The 26,739-nt window shown below is 36.8% G+C and overlaps 1 protein-coding gene across 4 annotated transcripts in view; it reads left to right on the top strand.

Annotated features, from left to right (window-relative positions):
• PCGF3 (polycomb group ring finger 3) overlaps window positions 1-26,739 on the top strand; it is a 54,501-nt gene that overhangs the window by 14,186 nt on the left and 13,576 nt on the right. The window contains exons 1-4 of one of the 4 annotated variants that reach the window (XM_038123988.1): window positions 5,371-12,571; window positions 16,470-16,532; window positions 19,277-19,394; window positions 24,047-24,143. In XM_038123988.1, coding sequence (XP_037979916.1) covers window positions 19,286-19,394; window positions 24,047-24,143 — 206 coding nt within the window. In that variant the 5' untranslated portion in view covers window positions 5,371-12,571; window positions 16,470-16,532; window positions 19,277-19,285. Of the gene's footprint in view, window positions 1-5,370; window positions 12,572-14,394; window positions 16,533-19,276; window positions 19,395-24,046; window positions 24,144-26,739 lie in introns of those variants that run through there. The other 3 variants (XM_038123989.1, XM_038123990.1, XM_038123992.1) reach the window with 3 other exon arrangements.

Raw genomic sequence — 26,739 nt, 5'->3', positions numbered from 1 at the left:
TAAAAATCCTAGTACTCAGGTTATCGTACAGCTACTAGGGGTACACATTTTTCTTGTCTATGTTAATAATAAGTGGTTGATTTCTGGGCTTATAGAATTACATTTAATTTCTTATGTAACTAGATGTTTTTATTGTATGATTAGGATTTTTCAACAACGGAAGTTAAAAAATACATGTGTAAGTAGAATGAGGAAGGCAAAGATCACCAAAGCTTAAAGATTTTGAGGAGTTGATGGCACAGATCCATAAGGATTCTTGCTTCTTCATGGTAAACCTTTCGAGCCCTGATTTTCTTGTCTGGATGGAGTCAGAGCAGTCAGTTCAAATGTACGCCATCAGATTCAAATGACAACTGAAGGTCATTTGTTATTTTGAGTTGTCCATCTGTTCTGCAGAGTTCTTCATAATGAATGTTACAGTCTGTTTCAGCTGTGGTTAAGACCTTAAATTCTCTGAAGTGCATGGATATTAAACATTCAAGAAGTGATGTGAAATCAGGTAGTAAAATCTCACTGAAGATTTGTTTTTTCCCTTCATGAGATTGAGGGCTGGTTTTGATCTCAGTTTTAATTACTGGAAGTCAAGGATCTCTTGGACTGCATGAAACAAAGTGCTTTTTTAATGACTTGTAGTTTACATCTCTAAATTCTCAACGTGTAGTATGCTGGAATATATTTTTCTAGTGTATGACAAATGTCTCCATAACATTTTGTCAAGACTTGATCTGGGATAGCACTCAAGAGTAGTCTTTTCTTCAAAAGCCAGGAGGCCTCTAGCAGTGATTTTGATTTCTGATAATGAGCCAGATTTTATTTAGAGAAGGTCATAGTGGTTTCATCACAGAAAATAAGTTCACTTCTGCCATAATGCTTTGCTTTTATAATATTTTAAGACTTTGGGAACTTTGGCACTCTAAGACTGCTTCCCAGTTTTATCCATGGTTGTAAATAGATGTTGATTGGAAATGACCTCAGCACTAAAAAAGGAAATAGCAGAATGTAAAGAGTAATTTGAATGTAATTAAATCAGTGTTTCTTTGTCAGAAGTTGGAAAATGTTTAATTGGATAAAATCTTGCCAGACAGATGTTTCTATTCAAGCTGTCTTGCAGAAAATTTTATCTTTTGTTGCACAAATATTTTTCTGTGTCCTTGTATTTGTTACTTTGTTCTTAGGACTGTGTCAAGACCTTGTCATGAGCATCTCATGGTCTAAACAATTAAGCTTGTTTTAATTGGAAGAATGGCCTGGAAAGCACCTAAATTAAGAGTTTTGAAGGAAGTGGTTTCACAGACTGAGGAGCCAAGCTAGTGGTGTTTTGCTGCCAAACAAATTTCAGTTTTCACCATGCAGTGCATCCTCTTTGCTTGAGCGTTCTCAAGTTCTCCATTAACCTTCCTGTGAATAAGTGAATTTAGCAGTCCTGCAGAAGACCATCCAGAGATTTGAGTAATTCCCAGAGCATCTCTAAGCTTTGAAACAGCATTACCGGTCGGGAAGATACTGTCTTAATGTGACTCTTTTAAGAGGTGCTTTGAACAGTACAGTGGTGAAATTCTGAAGTCTGCTAATCAAGACAAGCTAGATGTCAGTTAAGGAAACATTTTTTCTAATGTAAAGTGCCACAAAATATTTTTCTTGCAAGGAATTTTATGGACAATGTAATTTATAAAAGCTTTTCTGAGTAAAGGTTTCATTATCAAAATTTTATTTTAAATGTATACCTTACTAGTGTGTATAACTTTGTGTACATACAGGTATTGTACAATAAACCACAAATACAATAGTAAGTCCATTTGATTTTTTTAGAAAGGCACCAAAATAAAAGCAAAGAAAAACTGTGATATTTTAGAACTCTGAGACCATTAAATCACCATTTCTAGTTGGATTATATTACAGATGCTTGAGATTCTCTTAGGTTTTCTATTACCAAATGAAACATTTGCTTTGAGGCAGTGTTTCCTCATTTTACTGTTGTAGTTCTTCTTTGTTTATGTTGCAGCTGCCTAAATCTTACCAGAATGAAATGGAAATGGCTTGCATTACAAAAGCATGATTTCATATAGATACATTAAATACTTTACTTACATTAGATACATTACTTGCTGTTAGTGAAAGCAACTGTGTCAAAATGGTTTCTGTTGAGGGCAAGGTAGTGACTGAGCTGAAACACAAGCTGTAGGTGTTTGCATGCGACAGTCAAGTGAGTTATAAAAACCATGCCCTCCCTATTAAGAGATGAGCACAGAAGTTGCAAAGAATAATTCTTTGTCCTATGACTATTTATATTTAATACCTTTTTTTGTCCTGGAGATGGTACTCAGTATATCGGGGTGTGTAAAAGAAGGCTATAAGATTCTCGGTAATAAATTTAATCCTCTTTCTAAATGGGCTTAATAGTGGAATAACTGACATTATAGTAAAGTATACATCCCTGATTTCTGTGATACTGAGTACAAGCACAGCAAAACAAGTACAAGACACCAAGTTTTAGAGGTGTTAGGTTGTTTTCAAAACCTTTTTGTCTTGCCCTTCTTTCCCTCTGGTTTTGTGCTGCTGACTCTTGCTCTGCCCACTGCATTACTTGTCTCAGAGGTTAAAAGGAGTGAATGATTCGAAAGGCTGGAGTTGAAAATGAAAGAATCACATTTCCCTTAGCAGCTGGCACTGCAGGTACAACAAAACTTAGAAATTTTTGTGCTATTGCAGTAGGGCCACCTCATATGCTGTCAGTGTGAGTCTCCAGATACACTGCTGCTCATTGCAGATCTTTTGCCCAGACACTTTTCATCCCAAGATACAGAAATTCAGTACTAGGTCAAAAGCTTGTAAATCTGATCCCAGTAATTAGGGTCTCATCCTAATGCAGTCAGTATCTTGCATCTGAAATTTGGCTGGCTAGCCAATTGCCTTTATCCTGCCTGATGAAGGAAATCGTGATGTGGAAAAGGCATGTTTAAATTATAGGAATTCACAATGCTAAATATTCCTGTATTTTTCTGCTAGTATGGTTACTGCCATTTTAAATGTCATTCAGGAAACCTTGAAGAGCATAATCACCTTTTTACCCCCTGTATTGAGGTTTACAGTCTAGCTTTATGATATTAATACATAAGACCAATATAGTTTAGGAATACTGACTGTAGCATACTGGTTTTGAGATGACTACTTGGAGACACAATAGTGAACCACTGTATAAACAAACAATACACCAAACCCTAATATCTTAATACGCTTTAGTAAAATAATAAGAAAAAAATAGCCAATCTGAAAGTACTCTGGGAATTGGATTTATCTTGTGGTTTGTACATTTTTGGCTAGCTATAGGAATACATGGTCTTTATAATTAATGTTTCTCTAGGATGAATGTATTTTCCATTAGTCAGCCCCCTTTTTTTAAAGCCTTTTTCTTTTGTAACTGCAGCAGTCTTTGGATTAATTTCAATAAATTTTGAATATTGATTTTAAGACAGGATATAATTTTACAGTGAAATCTGTATTGTGACTTACAAGCTCAAGTAAAAGCACTGCAACTGCACTTACTGTAACTTTTTAAGTTAATACTCTTATTGAAAGAAAACTGAAAATACCTATAAAAATTCTCATATTACTTTATGTTCATTATCATGTTTTATTTCTGATTAGAAATGCCTGCCATCTGTTGCCACTTGAAAAGCTTCCTATTGATGAACTGTGGGAATGTGATCTCTTCCATAATAACAATTCAAATGTCTTGGGTGGATGTAATACATATTTATCCTTTGTCTGACTCTTAAGAATGTTGAGGGAGTGAAAAACGTGGAGGAGGAAGGATATGGGGAATAATGCACTGGGGCTGACAGTAGTGATGGAGGTGGGAAGCAGTCAATAAGTAGGCCAGCATGTTGCATTTAGTGTGTATGTATGTACATGTTCCTTACTTCAAAAAACTGCTATTCTCTTATTTTTCACTCTCATTGCTCTTCTTGCTAAACAGAACCTTTCAGAATGCCAGCTCTGATTTAGTATTGGTGCTTTAGACATATTAATATAAGACAATTTTTAATCATCATTGCTTGACATCAGGAAAATCTTAATCTTTAATTGCATTGCACTGTGTTTGTTTTTGCCTTCAGAGCTGAAGGCAGCTAATGCCAAAATCTGTCTCCAGCTTCCTATAGAGAGGCGGAGTGCTTATTTCTCTGCTCTGTTGAATTCCCATTTGTACATTTTAAATGAAGTTTCATTTTCTTTCCTCATGATGTAGTCCTGCAGCAAAACTCTGTAGCAGCCTTCTATAACAAAGATTTGGAGAAGTTACAGGTGGTCTTTGTGGGAGGGGTTAAATAATAGTTGTGCTGCCAGTCAGAGTTGAGAGTATGACATAATTTGCATTTGTTTTTCTGCAGCTGGCATACTGAGATGAAAAAAACACTTTTATTGCTATTTTCCTGTGTTTGCTGTGACCTTGCTGTATTAAAGGCACCATCTTAGAGAAACTTTAAAGTCTGAAACACTGTCTGGATCATTTAGTTAACTTCACTCTCCCCCTGTCTTTAAGTAAACAAACAAGGTGCCTTACTATATTTCTACATTATCTGAAGTGTAAGAGTATTACAGATATTTGGTAACACTTTTCTAAAGCTCACCTAAATATAGCTCTTAGATAGTTTGCACATGTGTTTTCTTTCCAGTGTATATGTAATTTAAATAACTCTTTCTGTTATCTCCTTATCGTGTAGGTAACAATCATATAGTCCTCTCAGATCAGGATGTGATAGGTGAATATAGGAAAGACCAAGGGATTTTTTTACTCACACAGTGTTCTGATACTTGGTCCAGTTTCATGTCATTATTCCTTAATGTCTTCATATAGAATTGAACATCATTATTTCAAAAGATGCTTTACTTCGTGGCTTACAACATTGCATTTAAGGCAGACAGTAACTATTTAAGTTGTCCCATGATACACTCTGGATTAGTCTCTGTCTGATTATGGCTGCAGTAAATATTGTCAGTGTTTGGAGCCTGTGCTTTCACATGTTTGGACGGAAGGTACTGTCCATCTGTCCATGTGGGGTTTTTATACTGTTAAGTCTTGGCATCTATGAATTCAAATCTACAATGAATCTGATGAAACTCAATATTTATTGAAAATGAAATATGAATCTTAGTGCAGGGATTATGTCTTTCTTCTTTGAAGTCTTATGTTATTAGTAGGTGAAGATGTAGATGTGTTTTTAAAGTAAACACCATGTATAATAACACTCTAGTCTTGCCATTTTTCGGAAAAATAGGTATTTATTGTCTTTAATTAATTTTATTAGAGGAATAATGGTTACTTACTTGATTTTCAATGTATCTTCCTTAATTTAATGCTTTATAAGCATCTGTTGTCAGTTGAAATTTTAAAGAACTCTTACTTTGATGATTTTGGTATTTGCTTATCTCTTTGACTGCAAACACATTGATTAGTTTTGCAACCATTTTTAGTTAAATTTAACAGGTTCCCTTCATGGTTCAGGATTCTAATGCAGTCAAATCATTTTTATAAAAAACTCCAAATCTAAGCAATGTATAAAAGAGAATACTGAAATAAAACCTTACATTAAAATGTCATTGTATTCAACACATGGGATTGGTATTAAACAATGTCTAGGCAATGAGATTTTTCAGATATTTGGCAAACTGAGATTGAATGGCTCCTGTTGTTGTTTGTGGTGATCACTTTGTGTGTGGGAAATTAAGTTTATTTTTAATATATTTAACATTTTAATAGTATTTATGTCTTACAGATTTTCTGAGGAAGTTAATTCCTGTGACAGCTGGGAGGGGGTGGTGTTTTATATTCGTCATTTCATTCTTTAGATTTAAATGACAGAAGATGTTACCAAAATTTGTGCGAAGGGGTGTGGTACCTAGTTTTGAGTCACTCAGTCACTTAGACTTCAACTTCATTGCTATTTCTCCTGTCTTAAAAGAATTCTTTCTTTTCTTCATTATGCCTTTCACTAATGACAGGTACGATAGAAATTTTGAACGTCTTTGCTGCTTCAACAATTTACTGCAGGGCCTGTTTTCATGTTCTGTGGACACGTGCTTGATGGAGAAGTACCAGATAGATCAGCCTCTCATTGTACCATAAAAGAAAATATGTGATGTGCATAAAGAGTACATGGGTAGACTTAATGCTTCTATGTCCTGATTGTTGCTTCTACTCTATTTCCCATATTTGTAACAGTTTTTACATGTAATTTATTATCAGTACTGTCTTTTATTTTAGATTGAAATGAATGAACTGTGTGTAAAAGTGAGTGTGTTTTGCTTTGGGGTGAACTTTTCTTAAGCCACCTTAATGCAACTATTAGTAATGTTGTGAATATATCTTGAGTAGTTTTCTGTTTAACCAATTAGTCAAGTCTTCTTGAAAAAAGAGCCAGGTTCTCTTGAGTGTAATAGATCAAAGAAATAAGAACTACATGGTCATTTTCAAGGATGTTTTCATGGAAGTGGTGTAGTCACACCACTTCTTTATTTTTGTGGTGTTATCACACCACTTCTTTCTTTTTTGAAGACTTTGTTTTGTATTACCTGATAGCTGACATTACCATTAATCATGATCCAAGTTCTCTAAAATAACATGGCAGACTTAATTACAAACAAGTTGGCTAAAAATCCCATTATTTGTGCTTTGGTTGACTTTTCAACTCGTTGTCTTTTGATTGTGAATGTGAAATGGGAATTGGCTAGTGAATAGTAAGATCTTCTAGAGTAAAAATCTGTCTAGCATAAAGCTCATCACTGAATCAGCCTCTTGGGTAGCAAAAATGAAGATCAAGTTATACTTCCTATGTATAGAAAATTTTACCACAGAAAGGTTCAGATAGAGTTTGAGTTGTCAGCTAGTTGCAGGGAGGGAGAAAAAAACATTTCACTCATTTGTTTAATTCCAAAACCAAGACTGCAGATAAAAAAAACGAAATTACAAAATCCAAACAGCCTTTTCAGTTACCAGCTTACACAGTCACTTTCAAACTAGGATCATAGGCTTTGGTTTTTAAAAATTTTTCTCCAGTATTCTTGTGGCAATAGTAATGCTCTTGTATAAATTAGTAATTTTAGTATGTCTGTATCTAGGGTGTTTTTGCTTGCTATGTGCAAAATAAGGTGGGAATTTTGTCCTTGGTTGGTTTTCTGGGTTTTTTTCCCCTTTTTTGATTTCCTCTAAACTGGACTTGAAATAATTAAACTTAGACTTGGGGAGTATTGTAGGGAGAAAAATGTGATGGTCTAGAGCTTTAAGTATATACTGGAGCAATATTAATTGCTCCAGTTTTTCTTCTCCTATCACCTTCTCTTTTGCTTAGTTGTGTTCTCAGGGTTTGTGAATGTGTTTGGTAAGCATTGTTCTTGGAAGCAGTACCTCTGTCGCAAGCATGCAGTAATGAGAGTTACTGGGAAGAATTCCATTAACTTTTCTGTATCTTATAAAGTTATCCCTGCTAAAGAAAGTTCCTGGTTTATTATGGAACAGTGAAATGTCCCAGCATCCCCATCCACCTTGTATTGGAATATGTAAAAACAAAATAGATGTGGATGTTAGCCTGGAGTTGAAAGGCATGGTGATTTTCTTCCTAGTCACTTCATGAAAGGTAAATGCATTCTGATAACTTTTATATAGGCCTTGTATTGACCTAGTTTTTAATCTTGATTGACTGACCTGATCTCCTTCAGTGACAAGGTGACCCGCTTAGTGAATGAGGGAAGGGCTTATCTTGTTTGTATGAACTTTAGTAGAGCCTTTGGCAGCATTTCCCACAGTATTCTGTAGAAACTGGCTGCTTAGGGCTTGGACAGGTGCACTCTGCGGGGTAAAAAGCTCTCTGGATGGCCAAGCCTAGAGACTGGTGGGAAATGGAATTAAATCCAGCTGGCCATTGGTCACAGGTGGTATTCCCAAGGGCTCAGTACTGGGGCTGGTTCTATTAAATGTTTTTATCAACATTTATCAACTGTATTAGGGGATCAAGTGCTTCAGTCAGCCTGCAGATGACACCAAATTGGATGGGAGTGTTTATCTGGAGGGCAGGAAGGCTCTACAGGGTTACCTGGACAGGATGGATTGGTAGGCTGAGGCCAGTGATATGAAACTGAACAAGGTGCAGTGCCATGTCCTGCTCTTGGATCAGAACAACCCCGTGCAGTGCTACAGGCTGGGGGTAAAGTGGTTGGAAAACTTCTCCAGCAGAAAAGGACCTGGGGATGCTGGTCAACAACAACTGAACATGAGCCAAAAAATGTGCCCAGGTGGCCAAGAAGGCCAATGGTGTACTGGCCTGTATCAGGAATAGTGTGATGAGTGGGACTAGGGCAGTGATTGTCCCCCTATGCTCGTCACTGGTGAGGCCACAACTTGAGTTCTGTGTTCAGTTCTGGGCCCCTCATGATGGGAAGGACATTGAGGTGCTGGAACAAGTCCAGAGAAGGCAAAAGGAGCTGGTGAAAGGGTCTGGAGTGCAAATCATATGAAGAGTTGCAGAGGGAGCTGAGGTTGTTTAGTCTGGAGAAAAGGAGGCTTGGGTAGACTGTCTCACTCTCCACCTGAGAGGCGGCTGAACCCAGGTGAAGGACAGTCTCTTCTCCCAGGAAGCAAATGATATAAGAAGAGGAAGTGGCCACAACCTATGCCAGGTGAGAGTTAGACTGGATATTTGGAAACATTTCTGTGCTGAAATAGTGGTCAGGCATCAAACCAGGCTGTCCAGGGCAGTGTTGAAACCCTGAAGGTGTTTAAATGATGTGTATATGTGGCATTAAGGGACATGGTTTAGTGATGTGCTTGGCTGAATCCATAGTTTATAGTGCCAGCAATTATAGTTAAGTGAGTGAGTGCTACTGACCAACCAGCCAAGCTCACCAGCATAGACAGGCGTGTGTCTGTTAAGGGGTAGATGGGAGGAACTGGCGGTTGGGGTGACCGAGTGAGTCTGGATGACTGCCAGGGACACAGCAGAATCTGGAATTCTCCATCGTGAAAATGATGGTGAAGGTGTTGTTTTAATTTATTTTGTTCTGTTTCAGAGCAGTCCGGGTTTTTTATGTGCTCAGTTATTAAGATACAGCTACTGCTTTATTGAAGGTAGGGTACTGGTGCCATCTAGTGGTGTTAGGACATTCCCAGGAATGAGAAAAACTACTTGTGAGGAGTCCCGCTGAGATGTGAAAAATTGCTGGCATGATACTAAAAAAAGTACATGGATATATCATCTGCGTTAGCATGTAGTCATTCTCTTAAATTAAGTCATAAAAATCTGCACATGTACTCATAACTAAGTTTGCTACAGCAAATTTAAATCTTTAATCTATTTCTGCTCAACAGAAAGGTTTGTTTCTGGTAGTTACTTTTATGAAATGGTGCCTTTCAAACACAACATAAAAGAGTTTTATTGGAGCTTACGAGATTTTAAAATTCATTTTAAAAGAAAATATCTTCTGTTATGCCATTTTGCTAAACTTAGCACAAACTTCTCACTGCTAATGTTTAAAGTCACTGTGCTCTTTTATAAGTCGCTTATATATTGTTTAAAAGTAAAAGTTCAACAACATACATCTGACAACGGTTGAAATAAAAAACTTTGGTATCTGAAGCAAAAGTAACCACAGTACTGTTTTCTTTGTCTGTCTGTTGAAATCGTGTCCTGCATCTTAAATTGCTTACCTGAGGTAATATCCTCATAATTCTTCAGAATACTACTGGCTGTATTGACATCTCCAGCAATGGAAGTCGGACTATGACTGTTTCTCCAGTTCTCTTGAAGTAAATGTCTGACTGATAAGTATCTTGTCCTACAACGGAAAAACTCTGTAAAAGAGAAAGGTGCTTTATTTTAAGCTGGTGAGGCTTTTTAATTAATTTCATTTAGCTGTCACTCTTCATCAGTTGCAGGTCACCATAATATTAAAATAAGTTACTTTTAAATAAATTTCCTTACGGAACAGAGGTCTGTTTGTTCGGTCATTAACAACTTCTATCTTTCTATTGCAACTGATTAGAATAACAGACTATTTTTGTTTTAATCCATGTAGTTGAAAAAGACAAATTCTGTACTTGTATCTCTTCATAATCTCTGACCTCATGACCATACATTTTGCTTGCATTGTGATGGAAGGGTGAATTAGACTTAGTGCTAATAACTAATTGCATTAGTTCTCTCATTATATGGTTGTGCTCACAATATCAGGAGCCATTTTTTAATTCTGTTTTTCCAGGCCTGTTCAGCTAGTACAGTTTGTGGAATAGAAACAGCTATTAAAATTGAACACATATCATAGTACTTAAGAATTTAATGTTAATATTTAAATTAATAGCTAAAATGTTAATTTATCAATATTTGTCGGTCATCTTTGAGAACAATGAAACTGATTGCCATAGCAAGGGCTGTATTCTTTGTCTGCGCTTTAATTCATCTCATTAAAAATCTAGGTTTGTCTAATGAGTGAGATGTGTGACTTTCATGATCTCAGAAAAGTGAGATGCTTATGCCTGATGTAAGCCACACAGTCATAAGCATCAGATTTGAAATTTTTCTTTTCCACACTTAGTTTTGAATCTGAACAAAGTTCTATTGTTGTAGTGCTTTTTTCTTAATGCTGTGACTTGCTTCACCTTAAATACACTGTCCATGTGAGTTGAGGTATACCTGTTGCTTCCAGTACAGTTGTCATTCAGCTTTTGGTGCTGTATGACTTTAGTACCTTTCAGCAAAATTATTCAACTAAATTGTTATTATTTGCTACATTTAGTTGTTTTTCTCAGGGTTTTCCCATTGTGGGCATTACCCTTCTGGGTTTTTTTAAATGAATTAACATTATTGTGCTGTGTTTCAGCAAAAGAAAAATATGCATGCTTATTCTGTTGAAATAGAGCAAAGTTGTAATGGTTTGAAAATCTGCCATTCTATTCAATTCTGAATTTGTACCTGGTAAGAATAACTTCCTGTCTTCTTGTACCACAAAGCTAGGTGGTACAATCTACAGTTACGGTTTGATAATCTGACAAGTTGTTAATAGCAATCATAGCGCTTAAGAAATTCTTTAAAGAAAACACTAATACTGACTTCTAACTTATTACAAGATAAGTACAATGATGCACTTGCCCAGTCTCCAGCCCCCATCTAGATCTAAAAAGGAACTGAATTTCCCTGTTGTTAGCTTTCATAGTGTGTCACTATCACCCTGTAACTAGAACTGGAAGAATACAGTGATGATTTAGGACCAATTTGGGTGGTTTTTTTTGTCACAAACTGAGTGCCACTTCCTTTTTCCACATGAGCCAAAGTGTAACCTTGTCCTCTTCCAGCAGTAGTGAGGGAAGATGCATGACAAGGAGTTTTGGAAGACTTGTTACTCGAGTTCATGTCGTGATGTGCTTTTGGGGTTGTGATACGCTTCTGAACTGGTTTCTTTAGAAGCAGAGTGACTGCTCTGATCTCCACATTTTGCTGGAAAAAGAGATATTTTAAATAACAAAGTCTTATGGAATTTATTCTACTGTATGAGAAGCTTTGTGTCCTCAATGGGGATCTTTTTTGTGGATTCCAACAAAAGAGCATCTCCTGCAACTCTGCATTGCTTTCAGTTAATAGTAATTTTTTATTTTTAATTCAGTCAAAGAAGTTTGCAGTGAAACTGCAAAGAGATTTTTATTGGTATTGTTCTGAAGTTTTTGTCAAGTACTATCATTAACAGCTTGTTTTGTCATTATTTTCATAATTCCCTTAGCAATATAACAACAAAATCAGTAACTACAGCCTATGCCTTTGATTTTTTTGGAGCAGGAAGATGGAACTAGTAGTTCTCTTTACTTGTCACTGTAACAGCTGAATCTTCCCTGTGTGAATCAATAAAAAAATTGCTTCTTCTGTCAGACTTACCTATTCATGTGAGATTGTATCACCTTTAACCAAAGAATAAAGATCTTATTTCTTATTATTTTAAAAAATATAATTTATTCTGGCAAATAGCTAGAGATTCTAGAAATACTAGTTATTTCCTTGAAAGTATTTTGGAAGATTAAGATGCAAAGAGCAGATTACTTGAAAACATAGCTTGAAAACTGAGAATGCTGCTCATCTAAATGTGCATCTTCAATTCAAAATGTTTTTTTTCTTACAGACTTTCTAGTCCATAGGTTGTTGTCAAAGAATTCTGCGTATTTATTTGGTTATTTTCCCTGTCATTTTTGAAGATAATTAATTTCTTTTTATTTTTCCATTGCATGATAACAGGACTTCTTAGGACTTCTTATTGAGCATTTTTCCTTGTTTAGTAGAAGACTGTGTTAAATCTTATTTTTCTTTATTTTTCCTGGGGATGAAAGTTTTTCCCCCTTTTCTTGCCTACAAGTGCTTCTCCCCCACTGTTCTCTATTAAATTAATAGAGAAACCTAAACACTTAGGTGAATTTAGTGAGCTGAGTATTTCTTTGTGGCAGCTGTATTTTGAGGAATTTTAGATGTTAACTTTCAGACTATTTTTCTGTCTTTTCAGGTCTCTGGATGGCAGACTCTGAAAAGAAATGCTGTTTTAAGAGGTATGCCTCATGTAGGCCAAAATATTCTGGACTGGTTTCTATATAAATGATAAGGCTGTACTTCTGAGGAGTCCCTCTGCTGATCCTCTCTGTAATCTTGCATGAATAATAGTTTCAGTGCTGACATCTCTCTGAAATGTGAGAGCTTGTGTTAAGATATGCTGGCTTGTCATATCAATTTTAGTGGAGAGGCCTGTAATATGTTGCTTAACTTCTTGCTTGATCATCTTAAGAGAACACTGCCTTAGTGGATGAAGGGGATGAAGCACAAACAAAACAAGTCAGCTTTCTGAAATGTGCATGTCCCCTTTCAGCCTCTTATGACTTTGTGTGTGTATGAGTTTGTTTGTTTGCTTGTTTTTTAATTGGGACTATAGTCCAGATTTTGTAAATGCCCTCACTCCCTTTTTGGTGTTTTGTAAGACATCCAGACAGGCTGACACCGTGCCAGCAGTGTGGTTTAAAATAATGTCAGTTGGATCCAAGATGAAGAAATACTAATGTTTTTGCAAATTATCTTGTTTTCATGTTAGCTGAATGTTTGGAACATTTTCTGTGTTTGTTTGGGGTTTCATGTTCCAGCACTGAAAGAAAGTTTCTCTTATCTCTCCTTTGTTGGTATGTTGGCTTGGCAGCTGTTAAGAAAACTGTCTCTTCATAATTGAATTCTTCTACCAGGTCTTCCATCCATTTCAAGCAGATGTGGTGGCATATGTTAGAAAAGTAGGCTTTGTCTTTGTAAAAGATTGGTGTGAGTATTTTCTTTTTTAAACTTTTTTAAACAGGATCTCTCAATTATTAAGCACTTCAGAGGGCTTCCTATTTCTCTAAAGCAGTGCCATGCTGATTTGTTCTGCCTCCAAAATAATAACCAGGATGAAGTACTAGCAACTTGGGTAAAGAGTGGCTCTTCAGCTATTGAGTAAGATTTTGGTGTAGCTCTTTTTTATGCAGTGTTTACAAAACTCTTTAATTAGGGAAGATGTTATTGCTATTTTCTACACAACCTGTGGACAGAAATCAAGATGAGGGTACTGCACCTACTCTTGGAGGTGCACACTTGTAGAATGAGAGGCATTGTACCCAAGTTGCAATGCAGGAGATTCCTGTGAGACAGTAGGAGCATTTTTTGCCAGTGAGGGTGGTCAGGCACTGGAAAAGGTTGCCCAAAGAGGCTGTGGAAACTTAATTATTGAACATTTTCAGAGTGAAGCGTGAATAGCCCACTGTAACTCTATTTAAGTGGGCCTGCTTTGAGTGTAAGGTTAGATTAGAGAAGCTTGGAGAGGTTACTTCATTATATCCGTAACATTATCCTACGAATCTATGCAACATGTTGAGGGTACGCTTTTTATGAATTTACATTTCCTGTAAAAATAGTCGAGGCTCAGGTTGGTGTGTCTTTTTTAGATGGGCTTTTGGTTTTCTGTTGTGGGGTTTTTAGTTTTTGGGTTTTTTGGGTTTGTTTGGTTGGTTTTGTTTTATTTTGCTTTGCTTTTCTTTGCATTTTGTTTTGTTCTGGATTTTTTTTTGGTGGATTTTTTTTTTTTTTTTGGTTGGTTGGTTAGTGAGTTGAGTAGAGTTTTGTGATTATAGAACTGAGGAGTGACTTCTGCTTATTCTGGCAACATGGTTTTGAGGGAGAAGAACTGTGTTTTGGCTCCAGTGTTCATTTGTTGACTAAGTACAAAACAAGACTTCACATTTTTTTAATCAAGTGTCACAGTTCAGTTAGTGGATTGAAAGTTTCAAAGTTATCTACAGTTCTTAAAGTTTGAGATTGCTTGCTGTCAAGCAACTAACTCAATAGGTTACTATTTGAGCAGGTAAATTTCAGAAGAACTAACAGTTTAATTTAGAAGAACTAAAGAACTTCTGGTCTCTGTTAAACTCTGTTTTACAGAGATATGCCTTTCTTGGCTTTGGCTTTCTTAAAACTAAATTAAAGTATGGTATTTTCTCTTGTGTGCTAACTGCCGTGGGGGTTTAGTGGGAGCCTGAGGTTCACAGTGTTCAAATGAGCTATTTGCTAAGGTTTGGAAAATGATACTGTAAATGTTTAGGATTTGGTATGTCTGAATTTACCTGGTTGTATATTGGTTGGTAGCTTTCTGTGAAACTTCTTCTGAACTTGACTGTGGTCCTGTGATCCATGCTCAAGAAGCTCTTGAGCATGTGTCTTCTACAGTGCATGATGGGTCACATTACAAAATAAGGCAAATGTAAATGCTCTCTTTTAGAGGCTTGCTACGCCTACTAAATCCTGCACATTCTAGTGAGTCTCTGTAAAACAAAAAAGTAAGTGTCAATTGGGAGATATGTTTTTGGTTTGATTTTATATATATATATATATGTTTTTTGGCAAGAAGGTATCAGCCTAGGTTGTGCTTTGGAAAAGTAAACATATCTCCTATTATTGGTTCAAGCTGGTGTGCATGACTTTAATGTCACCCTGATTCTGTGTGTTTTCTTTTTGCAGCAGCCAGTTTTAGATGTTGAGCTCATGCTAACTTCATTGAGTTGGTGTCTCTTTGATTGTCTAACAGTCATCAGCAGCTTGAGATCAGTCAATATAGTAAGAAGTTCAGCTTGTTTAATACATGGATAGGCAGAGGTAGTAAATTCATAGGATCATATGATGATTCAGGTTAGGAAAAGATTATGTCCTTCATGTGAGGTTACCTGTAATAGGACCTGAGGGAATGCCATGATGTGTGTCAGGGAAGGTTTAAGTTAGGTATTGGGGAAAGGTTTTTCCTTCAGAGGGTAGTTGGGCAATAGAACAGGCTCCCCAGGGAAGTGGTCACAGCACCAAGCCTGACAGAGTTCAAGAAGCGTTTCAACGATACTCTCAGGCACATGAGAGACATTAGGCATGTCCTGTGCAGGGCAGGATTTGGACTTGATGATTCCATGTGTCTCTTCCAATTCAGGATATTCTATATTATCCAGCTGCTCAAAGCAGAGTAAACTGAGGTCAGACCAAGTGGCTCAGTGTGTTATCCAGATATCTGTCTGTGCTTTTAAGCTGCACAGTTTCTTGGGAATACGTAATTAGACTTGTGTGGTTTTTGTTTTCAAGGTTAAATTACTTGTTTTGGAGGTATGCAAATTCATTCTTAGCTTTCTTTTCAACATATAGCTGTTTGAGAGATGGGAAGATGAGTTCTGTGAAAGAGGTCATCTGGAATTCAGATTTTAAAAAATATCCCTTTTTCAAATGGAGGTTGTTTAAGGGAGACCTAGATTTGTCTGGAAAATAGAAAAATAGCTTGTGTGATTCTTAGTCAAATTTGATGTTTAGGATGTTGTGTGGTCTTGCTGTTTAATTCCAGTTTGTATGAGATTACTGGCATGTATTTTGGTGGGATGATAACAACTTGGCTGTCTTATATGATAAAAGTGGTGCTTCACTTTTGTTTGGCACTAGGCTGTAGAAACATGGGCATCTTGGGATGCCTTCCCAAGAGCAGATGGGTGGTACAAGTAGTGCTAGTGCCTCTTCTGAACTGATAGTGTATTCCAGATAGGAACATGAAGGACATCTGTATTAGCCACCTATCCACATGGAGTGTTTCTTCTTAACGATTGTGAGTAGTAGCTTAGCTTTGTATTTCCTAGTATGACTGTGTATCGTCTTCAAATGCAATAATAATGAGAAAAAAATAGTTGATGATGAAATCTGCAGTTATGTTATTTACTTCCAGCCGAAGTGATACAGAACAGGCAGGTGATAAATGTGGAATTGCTTTACATAATATGGAATTACTTTATGTTTTTAATTAGTTGCTATGATTAATGAATTTAATTTCTTATATGAGGCTGTAATATTAGTGTCTCTATTTTTCTTTATATGTGTCATTAGTTCTGCTAAAATTTTTTTTCTATTTCCCTCTAGGAAGCAATTCAAGTTTTCTGCAAAGTCTGAGCATTTATGTTATCTGACTGAACTGACATCTTGGTAATATGCCATTTTTTGCGAGCTTCTCTCTACCTTTCTAAATAGATATGAAGTGGTCTGGCCCTTTTGAAATTTTATTTTTATTAATTTAAAAATTTTTTAGTGAGTCCTCTTGTTGTAACAGGTTAACTGTTTTGAAAAGCAAGAGAGGCATTCTAAGTTCTTTTTTTTTCCCAAGACTAGAGCATATGGGTCACAATTGCAGGCTTAAATAAAGTCTGACACTGATAGCATGCTTACAAAGCCAGTTACCTTGAAAGTTGAATTGTTTATTGGAGATTTAAGGTGTGCTGAAGCAACCCTGACTGGATCTATGCATGAACAGAGAAGAGATCCTTCTCCTGTTTTAGTAGCTCCAAGAAGGCAGCATGGGACAGGCCTTCTGGAGAAATCTCCTCCTGTAGGTTTTATCACCTTTTGAGGTGTCTACTGCCCTGGAAAGGCCTCTTACATTTCTGTTGCTTCTTCCAATAGTTCTTATTTTCAGTCCTTCGGACATCTAATGAGAGCGACTTTCTGTCCTCCTTCAAAGGTGTATGAAATTTTCATAAGGTTGATTTGATAGGCATGGTCTTGATATTTTAGAATATACTCATTTTTCCAGTACCAAAATGTGTATGATTTTTTTCCTATTAAGTTGGAAGAGTGTGTATTATTCTTGATATCATCTTTTTTTTTTTTTTTTTTTCCCCTGGCACAATGGGCTTTATTACTATTTTGTATTATTTTTGCCTTTGTTGTATGGTTCAGTCACTGTTCTCATAATATTATACCCCATCTGAATTGTTTTGTTTCTTTATTGATGATTCTTCTAATGGCAACATTTATCTCTACTATTGGGAAGAAAAATTGTAATTTTTTTTCTAGGAAATAAACAACTTCTTTGCTTCAGATTTCGCTGTTAAGTCTTTGGCTCTTCTGCCTTAGAAGTGCGTGAATTTCTGCCTGTGGTTGTCTTGAACACCTTCTTCTGAATTCCTGTCTAGACAAGCAACTAGTTGTATTGATACTGCCTTTTTCAGGATCTGTTTAGGCTAATTTCACTTATGTCTGTCATGAATTGTGTTTTTTAGCATGCCCGCTTTCAAATTAACTGGTGGCTTGATGCCATCCCTTGAGCTCTTGAAGAGTGATATTGAATCAGCACCACAGAAACCTGCATACCTCATGTAGTAGCGTTTAACTGATGACCTCATGCACTAACGTGAAAGATTTTAATGTGTGTCTGGTTTTCAGAGGGTTAAAAATAATTCTACAATTAGGAAAGTAATTCAGGTTCTGAGTATACGTTTCTCACCTATTTTGTCTACTGCAAAACCAAGCTGCTCTTTTATTCTTATTTAATGGGAGGTTACTGGATTTATAACTAAATCTCAAATACTATAAAATACTGATTTTTTTTTTCCTCCCATTGTTTACTTCTCAATCATGAGAACTGGAAATCTTCCTAGTCTTTTTTGTATAGGACAATGCAGATTTGAAAGGGTGGGTGTTGGATGTGTTTCTCCACAGTTTACAGTGGAACATTTGCTACTTCTCTGCACTGAAATAGTTCAGATAGGTGTGGAAGTCTGTCGTTTGATACTTCTTTTTTCTTAGTACCACTTCACTGAAAAAGTGAAGTGGTACTAAGACAAAAGGGAAAAAAAAGGTGAGAAAGTTAAAGATCAGACAACCTTGTTGCCGTGTTTCAGTGTGAAACTTAGGGAACATGTGTCACCATTCGAATTCTGAAATGTTTTCCAAACTGAGCTAGATAAGAATCAGTATTTGTGAGCCAGGGATAGTAAAATCACTTTAAAGGAGAACAGTAATTTGGTGACTTCTGCAGTACGAGAGCCATGTATAGGAGGCTGTAAGCAAGTATAGCCTGCTCTGTTAATTGACTAGAATGCTAGTCAAATTCTGATAACAGTACAATTTTGAAAATGTTTTGAAAAAAATAACAACAGCTGTGTTTAAAATGTAACAGTTTATTTGTAAAGGCATGGGTTTTGTGTGGTGTTTTCTCTCTAGGCAACTGGGGTTACTGCAAAAAAAGTTTAAATGAGCTTTTTGATTTTTGATTTCTAATTTTTTTTCCTTTTAAAGATGCTTATGCCATCCCATGCTCAAAAGAAAGGAAAAATGTCTAGTTCAAGTTTTAGCACAACCAACTGTTCCTCTGCCAATGAAATGATTTTAATCTTTAATGTAGTCTTCAATTAACTTCTGTTTAAATAAAAGGGATTTTGGAAGGTTTGCTCTCCAGCTCCATTATTGAGAGACAGATTTGAAATTGTTTTAACATAGTGACACAAGGTAAACACTTAAAAGTGTGGTTAAACTGAACAGCTGCTTTGACTTTTCAATTGTCAAAACACTTTTGAATCTGAAAGTCACCTACTTTGAGGATTTTATTCCTCCGTATTTTGTGAGTTTTCCATCATTACTAGACTGAATATGATGACTCAAGTTACCAGGATAGTAGGGTTTCACCTTAAATCTGAGTCTGTTGGTTTGTAAAGGAATTTATTAGTAGCATACTGGAAGGGCCATTTTCTATGCTCTTGCACTACTGACTTGCAAAATAGTGTAGGGTTTACATTGTTTAGTTTCTGTGAAGTGACATAAAAGTTAGTGCTACCACTGTGCACACACATCCGTGTACATTGTACGAAAGTCTGAAGCTGGGTTAACACAAATTAATAATTTATTCCCAAATGACTACAGCTGTGTTGTTTCATGATACGTCTCTTCCACAGACACCAAAGATGCTAACAAGGAAGATTAAGCTTTGGGACATCAATGCCCATATAACCTGTCGTCTGTGCAATGGATACCTGATTGATGCTACTACTGTAACAGAATGCTTGCATACTTGTAAGTAGAAGTATAAGTAAATTAAAGTTGCTGACTTGGTTTCTGTTTGCTTCTGGTTTTACTGTAATGGTTTTCTGTTGAAATTTCAAATAGCTGTTGTGCATCAGCCAAAAACCATGTGCTTTACTAGACTGCTTTTCTTTAACAGATAATTTGCTTTTTTAACAAAGCAAATGGAGGGAACATTAAAGCTGTGCTGCATAAACTTGAAGCCATATACAATTAGTGGTAATGTAACTATTCAAGAATGCAGTCTGTCTTCATGCTAAAGGAATGTGGAACACCTAGTTCTCTCTTCTGTGACAGTTGATGCAGCATGTGTTCTCCTCCTGAGCCTTTCAGATGTCTCTCTCTCGTGTTCCTCTGCAGAAAACAGAGTAGTTTATCAATAAAGTATGTTGTATTGTATTCTAGAAATAAGCTTGTATTCCAAAGCATTGTGATAAAAGTAGTTGTTTGTTGATAAATTACTCCGTGAATTTCTATTTTCATGTAAGCGAAGGATGACTTAAAACCTTGCAACCCATCCCATGTTTTAAAATTATTCTGCCACAATATTTATGTTTATTCTTATAAAGCTAGTAGGTTGTTTAATTGGCTTAATGACTTAGTCCTAAATTTTCTTGGAAGGCAATTATTTGATGACTGTCTTTATCATAAAACAAAAAGTGTTAGCAGACTTCACCTTTTTTATCTGACAGGGGAAGGGCAATGTTCATGATTTGTCAGTGATTATGTTTTTTATTATATTCCATTGAGAAGCTCTGTTTATCAGCCTTGATGAATTTGTTGCACTTGCCACACTACATGTCATTCTGAATATCCTCACAGAATCTAGGATAGTAGAAGGGTTTGTTCTGTGATTCCAAGAATTACAGAATGGTTCTAGAATCTATATTCAATCACCTGGTCATGGGCAGGGTCAGCATCTACTGGATCAGGTTGTTCAAAGCCCCATATAAACTGGCCTTTGATGCTTCCAGTAAAGGCACGTCCACAGCTTCTTTGGGCAACCTGTGCCAGTTACTCTCACAGTAAAAATTTCTTTTTTAATATCTAATCTGAACCTATCTTCCTTCAGTTTAAAGCCATTCCCCCTTGTACTGTCAGTACATGCCCCTGTAAAAAGTTCATCTCCATCTCTCTTGTAGTGCCTTTCAACTTTGGAAGACTGCTTTAAGGTCTCTCCAGAGCTTAAAGCAGAGCTTCTTGCTTCCTGTCTCAATTTCCATAGTATTGTTTTCAGAACTAGACTTCTACTTAGTTTTGCCCAAATTTCTTTACTACTGCTAGTTAGAAGAGTGTATCCAAAATGAGTATCATAACAAGTTAACATGACTGACAGAGAGCTAGAGAGAGGTCATTTTTATTATTCTTTAAAAATAAAGCAAAACTTCACAAATACCCCTCAGCTGATATCATCCACACCATCTCTTATATTTGCTTATGGAGGAAATACGTAGATCCACAGCTCTATGACGCTTGCTGCAAAAGTCAGGAAATGTACCTTACTACCTTTTCCTGCTGCTTTTTCTGGGATTTTCTTTGGCTTGTTTCTCCCTTATTTTGACAATTTATATTTTATGAATACTACTTCACTCTGTGCCCTGTAGAATTAGACAGTGTCTTGTCTTTTTAACAAAACTTCATACATGTTGGCATTGTTTGTACTGTGTAAGATAATGCTAATGATGTAGGTTTGTGGAGAAGCATCCTTGCAAAATCCACCATGAAGTTACCCTGTCTGTTGAGATAGTGAATTCTCTTCTACTCAGAGCTGCACATTTTTCTTACCTTTTCAATTTTTCTCCAATTTGTTGATCTTTAGCCATTCAAAGACTCTTCAGTAGTAAATGAAGTTCTTGAGTCCTTTAGTGAAAGTAATTTAGAGGACCAAGGCCAGTCCTCTGGAGGAACAGGGCAAATTTTTGTGAAACTGAATTTAGGAGAAAACAAAGTGTTTTCGCTTTCTTTCCTACTTATTTCTGTGCTGTGGTTTTAGTTTGTTGGTGACAGGTAGGCCACTAAGTCAGTTGCTAACTTCATTAGTAGTAACTAAAAAAAAAGTCAAGTCTTTTTTTAGTTTGCATCTGTTCCTTAGATTAAACTTCTTGGCTAGATGATATATGCAGGTCTTGCTAAACTTTGTGTTTATAATGTCAGTTTTGTGTTTACATGTGAAAGCTGTCCTTCTATGTTATGAAAGGGAAAACCTCTCATTATGAAATGTATCATCTCCTGAATGCATCAGGATGGTAAAATGTCAACTTGAACTAGATACAGAAATGAAAAAAGTCAAGAGAAGTGAAACTGTTAAAATAAAAAAGTGAGCATTAGCCTTGCCTGTTTCTTTCTGATGAAACATCTCTGATGTGTTTAAGAAATCAGAAAATGTACAGCTAAGTTCATGTCCACAATCAGTGCCTGTATATCTGGGTAAACAGAGATCAGAGATACTGTAAAACCAAAGTAATGGAAAATTCTAGAAATAATATTGTTTCAGACCATAGAATGATTTACATGTCGCTTGTCCATTACTCCAAAGACTTCTAATTTCAGGAGAGTTTATAATCCAAATCTGGCCCAGAAAAAAAAACAAACTTAGATGGCTGCAGCACCTTTCATAAGCCATCTAGTGGCATTTGTTTAGACGCTGGACTCAGAGTGAAACCTGCCAGAATATTAGCTAACTTGCGACCAGTTCATTTTAGGAAGAGTTAGTGTTTACATAGTCCAAGCTGGAAGATGTACTAACATGGGATGATGTTTTAGATATCACAGAATGCTTTGGGTTGGAAGGGAGCTATAAAAGTCACCTAATGCATCACCACTGCAATGGGCAGGGGTGTCTTCAGCTGCATGAAGTTGCTCAGAGTTCTTGGTGAAGCTGTGCTGGCTGTCTGGAGTCACCTCCCTGTCCTCCACGTGCCTTGGCACAGCTTCTAGTACTCCATTATCTTCTCAGGCACAGAGTTAGGGCAGACAGGTTGGTGATTTCCAGATCTCTCCCTTTCTACCACTTCATAAAAGTAGAAGCAATGTTTCTCTTTTTCTAGTCACTGAGGATTTCACCTGACTGTCAGGACTATTGCTGTTAGTGGCTTGGCAACTACGTCAGCCAGTTTGAGACCCTGGGACACATCTCATTAGGTCCCAGAGACTTACGTGTATTCACGTTCCCAGGTGTTCATAAGTCTGATCTCTTCACAGAGTAGAAGAGACTTTACACCCCCATTGCCTCCTTTGCGGTTCATCTATGCAAGAACTGTGGGAGGAGAAACTGCTAGAGAAGACTGAGGCAAAAAAATTGAATAACTCAGGGTTCTTCTTGTCCATTGTTACTGGTTTGCCAGTCATGTTTATCTGGGCATTACACATTCTTTGATCTTCTTTTTTTGTGACATACTTACAAAAACCCTTATAATGCTTCATATCCCTTGCCAAGTTCAGCTTCAGTGATTTGGCTTTTCTGACCCTTCCCTACCCAAGTTAGCAACATCCCTATACTCTTTCCAGGATACCTGTCCTTGCTTTCTCTGTCAGATTCTGTTTTTATTGACTTGGTATGAATGGAGTTTGGCTTCACTTTTGCAAATGGGTCTACTGTTCCGGCATTCTGCTGGAACAAACTGCTGTGCGAGGTGAGGCTTTGTCTAACCTCTGCCACCAACAGTGCTGTCATCCTAGGTGTGTAAATGCAAAACACAATGCAAAGTTATAGTACTTCATTTACTGTTACTTTTTTTTTTTTTTTAGTCAACAGGTAATTATGTAATTTTACTGTCTTCTTGTTTGAGAGGTAGATGGCACTGTAGTTACAGAAATCCTTTAGTTTTGTGTGAAAAGTGCATTAATACCAAGACGGCATGAACTAGTGCACTTCAAGAAAACCTCCCTTCTTTTCTCCATACCTTTTCAGTTGTAACTTCAAGTGAGTGAGGATTTCATGTAGTAGTGTATTTTATGAGTACTGTTTTGGGGCAGGAGAGGAGAGTGGTGTATAAATAGTTTACTTTGAAAAAGATGGATGATTGTGTGTATGCATATAGAAATGTGCAGCTTAATAGTGAATGACTACTTCAACTCCTTGCAGGACATTTTACTAATAATGAAGGTCTGTGACAATATAATTTTTTTTTTTTTTCTGATGGAAGTTCAGCTGTAGTATACTCTGTGAAAGTTAGAATTAAAGTAACACCACTTTCAGAAAGATATCCACTTTCCTGCTTTGGAATTCTTTTTGTGTGTTGCCACCACACACACTTGTTCTGTAGATGACCATGTTTAAAGCAAATATGTTTTGTTTAGTATCTTAATGGCAAATAGTTCCTGTAATGTCATCCATGCAAGCTGAATGTTGACCTGCTAGAAATTGTTCTAGTAAATTTTGAAGTGAGATTTTGTATTGTGTACTGTGTTAAGGTTTTTGATAGGTATGGATGCTTTAGTTCTAGTGCATCCTTTCCTTGTATCAGGAAAATTTATGAAAGGTACTTGAAACTGTATTCTGTAAGATTAGACATCATGCACATATGATGTAGAAAAATGAACTTAATGCAAATTTCAGTAATGTGCATTCTGTGACTGTATAAAAGCAGACTTCTGTTATGCTACTTTTATTCCTTTTTAATTGTGAATGTCTTTTTCACTAGTCTGCAGAAGCTGTCTAGTGAAATATTTGGAGGAAAACAACACCTGTCCAACCTGTAGGATTGTTATACATCAGAGCCACCCATTACAATATATTGGGTAAGTATAAAAGCAGAAGTGCAAGTAGCTTCACTCTAGACTGGTTCATCCCCTTTTATACAGTACAGCTTCTCTCAGAATTTTCATTCTTGCTTAGCATGTTAAACATTGAAAAAGAAGTATGAAGGAGACTGAGGAGGAGATACAGGATGTAACTTCTGCTATGAGTTTGCAAGGCGTTAGCATGGCGGCTTGTTCCAGTCTTACAAACAAGTGAACTATACACTCAAATGTTTAATTTCTGTGTGTTTTTTAACAGGATATAGTAATTCCTCATTTTGTATGCTTGGGTTGTAAAAATTATATGAAAAATATGTAAAAATTATATTAAACATTTGTAGGAATTACACTTCTACAAAATTTTCAAAAATTAGTCTCGGTTGAACACTGCTTTTCAGTGTCTGACAGTAATAAGAGAAATAATTTTCAGCTTTATTTTTCAGTTAATCTTTCAAAGGTCTGCTTAGGTCATAGGAACAGATAAGAATGTCATAGAATCATCATAAAATGGTTTGGGTTGGAAGGGACCTTTGAGATCATCTAGTTCCAGCTGCCCTGCCATGAGCAGGGACACCTTTTACCTAGACCAGATTTCTCAAAGTTCTATGAAGCCTGGACTGACCTCCCCCTCCTTTCTGGGGATAGGATATGCACAACTTCTCTGGGCAACCTCTTCCTGTCTTGCCACTCTCACTGAAGATTTCTACTTATTATCTAACCTCTATCTGTCATCTTTAGTTTAAAACCATTCCCCCTTGTCCTATGACTACATGATTGTGTAAAACATCTATTTCCAGCCTTCTTTTGGGTTCCCTGCATGTACTGGAGGGCTGCTCTGAGGGTTCTGTGCAGTCTTCCTTCTCCAGGCTCAACAACTCCAGCTCTGTCAGCTTGTCTTCACATGAGAGGAGGTCCATCCCTCTCGTCATTTTCATGGCTTTCCTCTGGACTCGCTCCAACAGGTCTACATCCTTATTTGGGGGCCCCTCTGAAAGCAGTGGTCTAGGTGGGGGCTTTTGCAGGCAGAGTAGAAGGACAGAATCAGCTGCTTTGATCTGCTGCTGACTTTCTTTTAATGCAGCCCAGATTGCAGTTGGCTTTCTGGACTGCAAGTGCACATTACCAGGTCATGTTGATTTTTCCATTTGCCAATATCCCCAAGTCCTTCCTCTCAGAGCTGCTCTCAATCACTTCTCTGCCCAGCCTATATTTGTGCTTGGGATTACCCCAGTCCAGGTGCAGGACCTTGTACTTGGCCTTTTTGGACTTTGAGCTTCACATGGACCCACCACTTAAGCATTCCTTCCTTCCAGCATGTCCACTGCCGCACACAGCTGAGGCAAATTTGCTGAGGGTCCCCTCAATCCCACTGTCACTGACAAAGATGTTAAACAGCATCGATCCCAGTACTGACCCCTGAGGGACAGCACTTGTGACTGGTCCCCTCTTGGATGTTGAACTGTTGATCACAACTCTTTTGAGTGCAACTATCCAGCCAACTCTTTATCCACCAAGTGCTGCATTAGTCAAATCCATGTCTCTCCAGTTAGGGACAAGGATGTTGTGCAGGACAGCATCAAATGCTTTGCACAAGTCCAGCTAGATGCCATGACTCACCCTTTCCTCATCCACTGTCTCTGTATCCTCATCATGGAAGACCATCAAATTTGTAAGACACTGTTTGTTCATAGTGAAAGCCATATTGGCTGGTGCCAGTCATCTCCTTATTTTCCATCTGCATTTGCATAGTCAAATTGCATCTTCACTAAGTATCTTTGTTGGGTTTTTTCTCCTTTTCTTGTCAGAAAAGAGATTCTCTTTCTTTTCCTTGAGTCCTTTCTTTCCATTTTACTCCTGCTGATGAAAATACATTGTAATGATGTGTCTGCATTAGCTGTTGCATATCAAGTAGTGTTTTGTCTTCCATTATAAAGAACTTGTTTATTCATAGCATTTATCAATGCGCCTTTCTCACTGCTGTAACAATTTCTGAAGCAATGGTTTTAGCAAATGAGTCTGATTGCACTTTTACAGAAAACTGTCTATGTTCTATACACACTTACATTGCTCAAGCTCATCCTCATTCAGGAGCCTGAAACTAAGTATGCTGTCTCCACATTTATATAATACATTCATACTTCTGTATGAGTGTATAATTAAAGGGACAGGTACGTGCAAATAGGCAAGAATGAATAAATGACATGTAAAACAACATGTTTGCCTTGGTTCAAAAACCTGGTTTTTGTGCAAAAAAGGCCAGGAAACAACATGATATTGAGAACAGCTAGAATGCAATTTGTTACTTGTTTTTTATTGTTGAGTACACTTCAATTTAAGTGAGCTGCTTAAACTAGTTGTTAAATACTGCCCCATCAAAACTGAAACAGACTTTGTCCAGCCTACTTTTGGATATATTTATTTACCTTTTTTAAAAAATAATTTACAGTCCGGAGTTTTACAAAGTGTTTGAAAATAGAGATTTAAATTCCTGTTCATCTCTGTCTGTCTCAAAAATAGGTAAACCAAATGTTTCTCTTTGTTTACATTTCTAAATACTGTTAAATTGCATCATAGAATCTTAAATTCTTTGGGACCT

This window comes from Motacilla alba, chromosome Z, assembly GCF_015832195.1.
Source record: "Motacilla alba alba isolate MOTALB_02 chromosome Z, Motacilla_alba_V1.0_pri, whole genome shotgun sequence".
NCBI classification, from domain to species: domain Eukaryota; kingdom Metazoa; phylum Chordata; class Aves; order Passeriformes; family Motacillidae; genus Motacilla; species Motacilla alba.
This window is presented reverse-complemented; position numbering and strand designations above follow the sequence as displayed.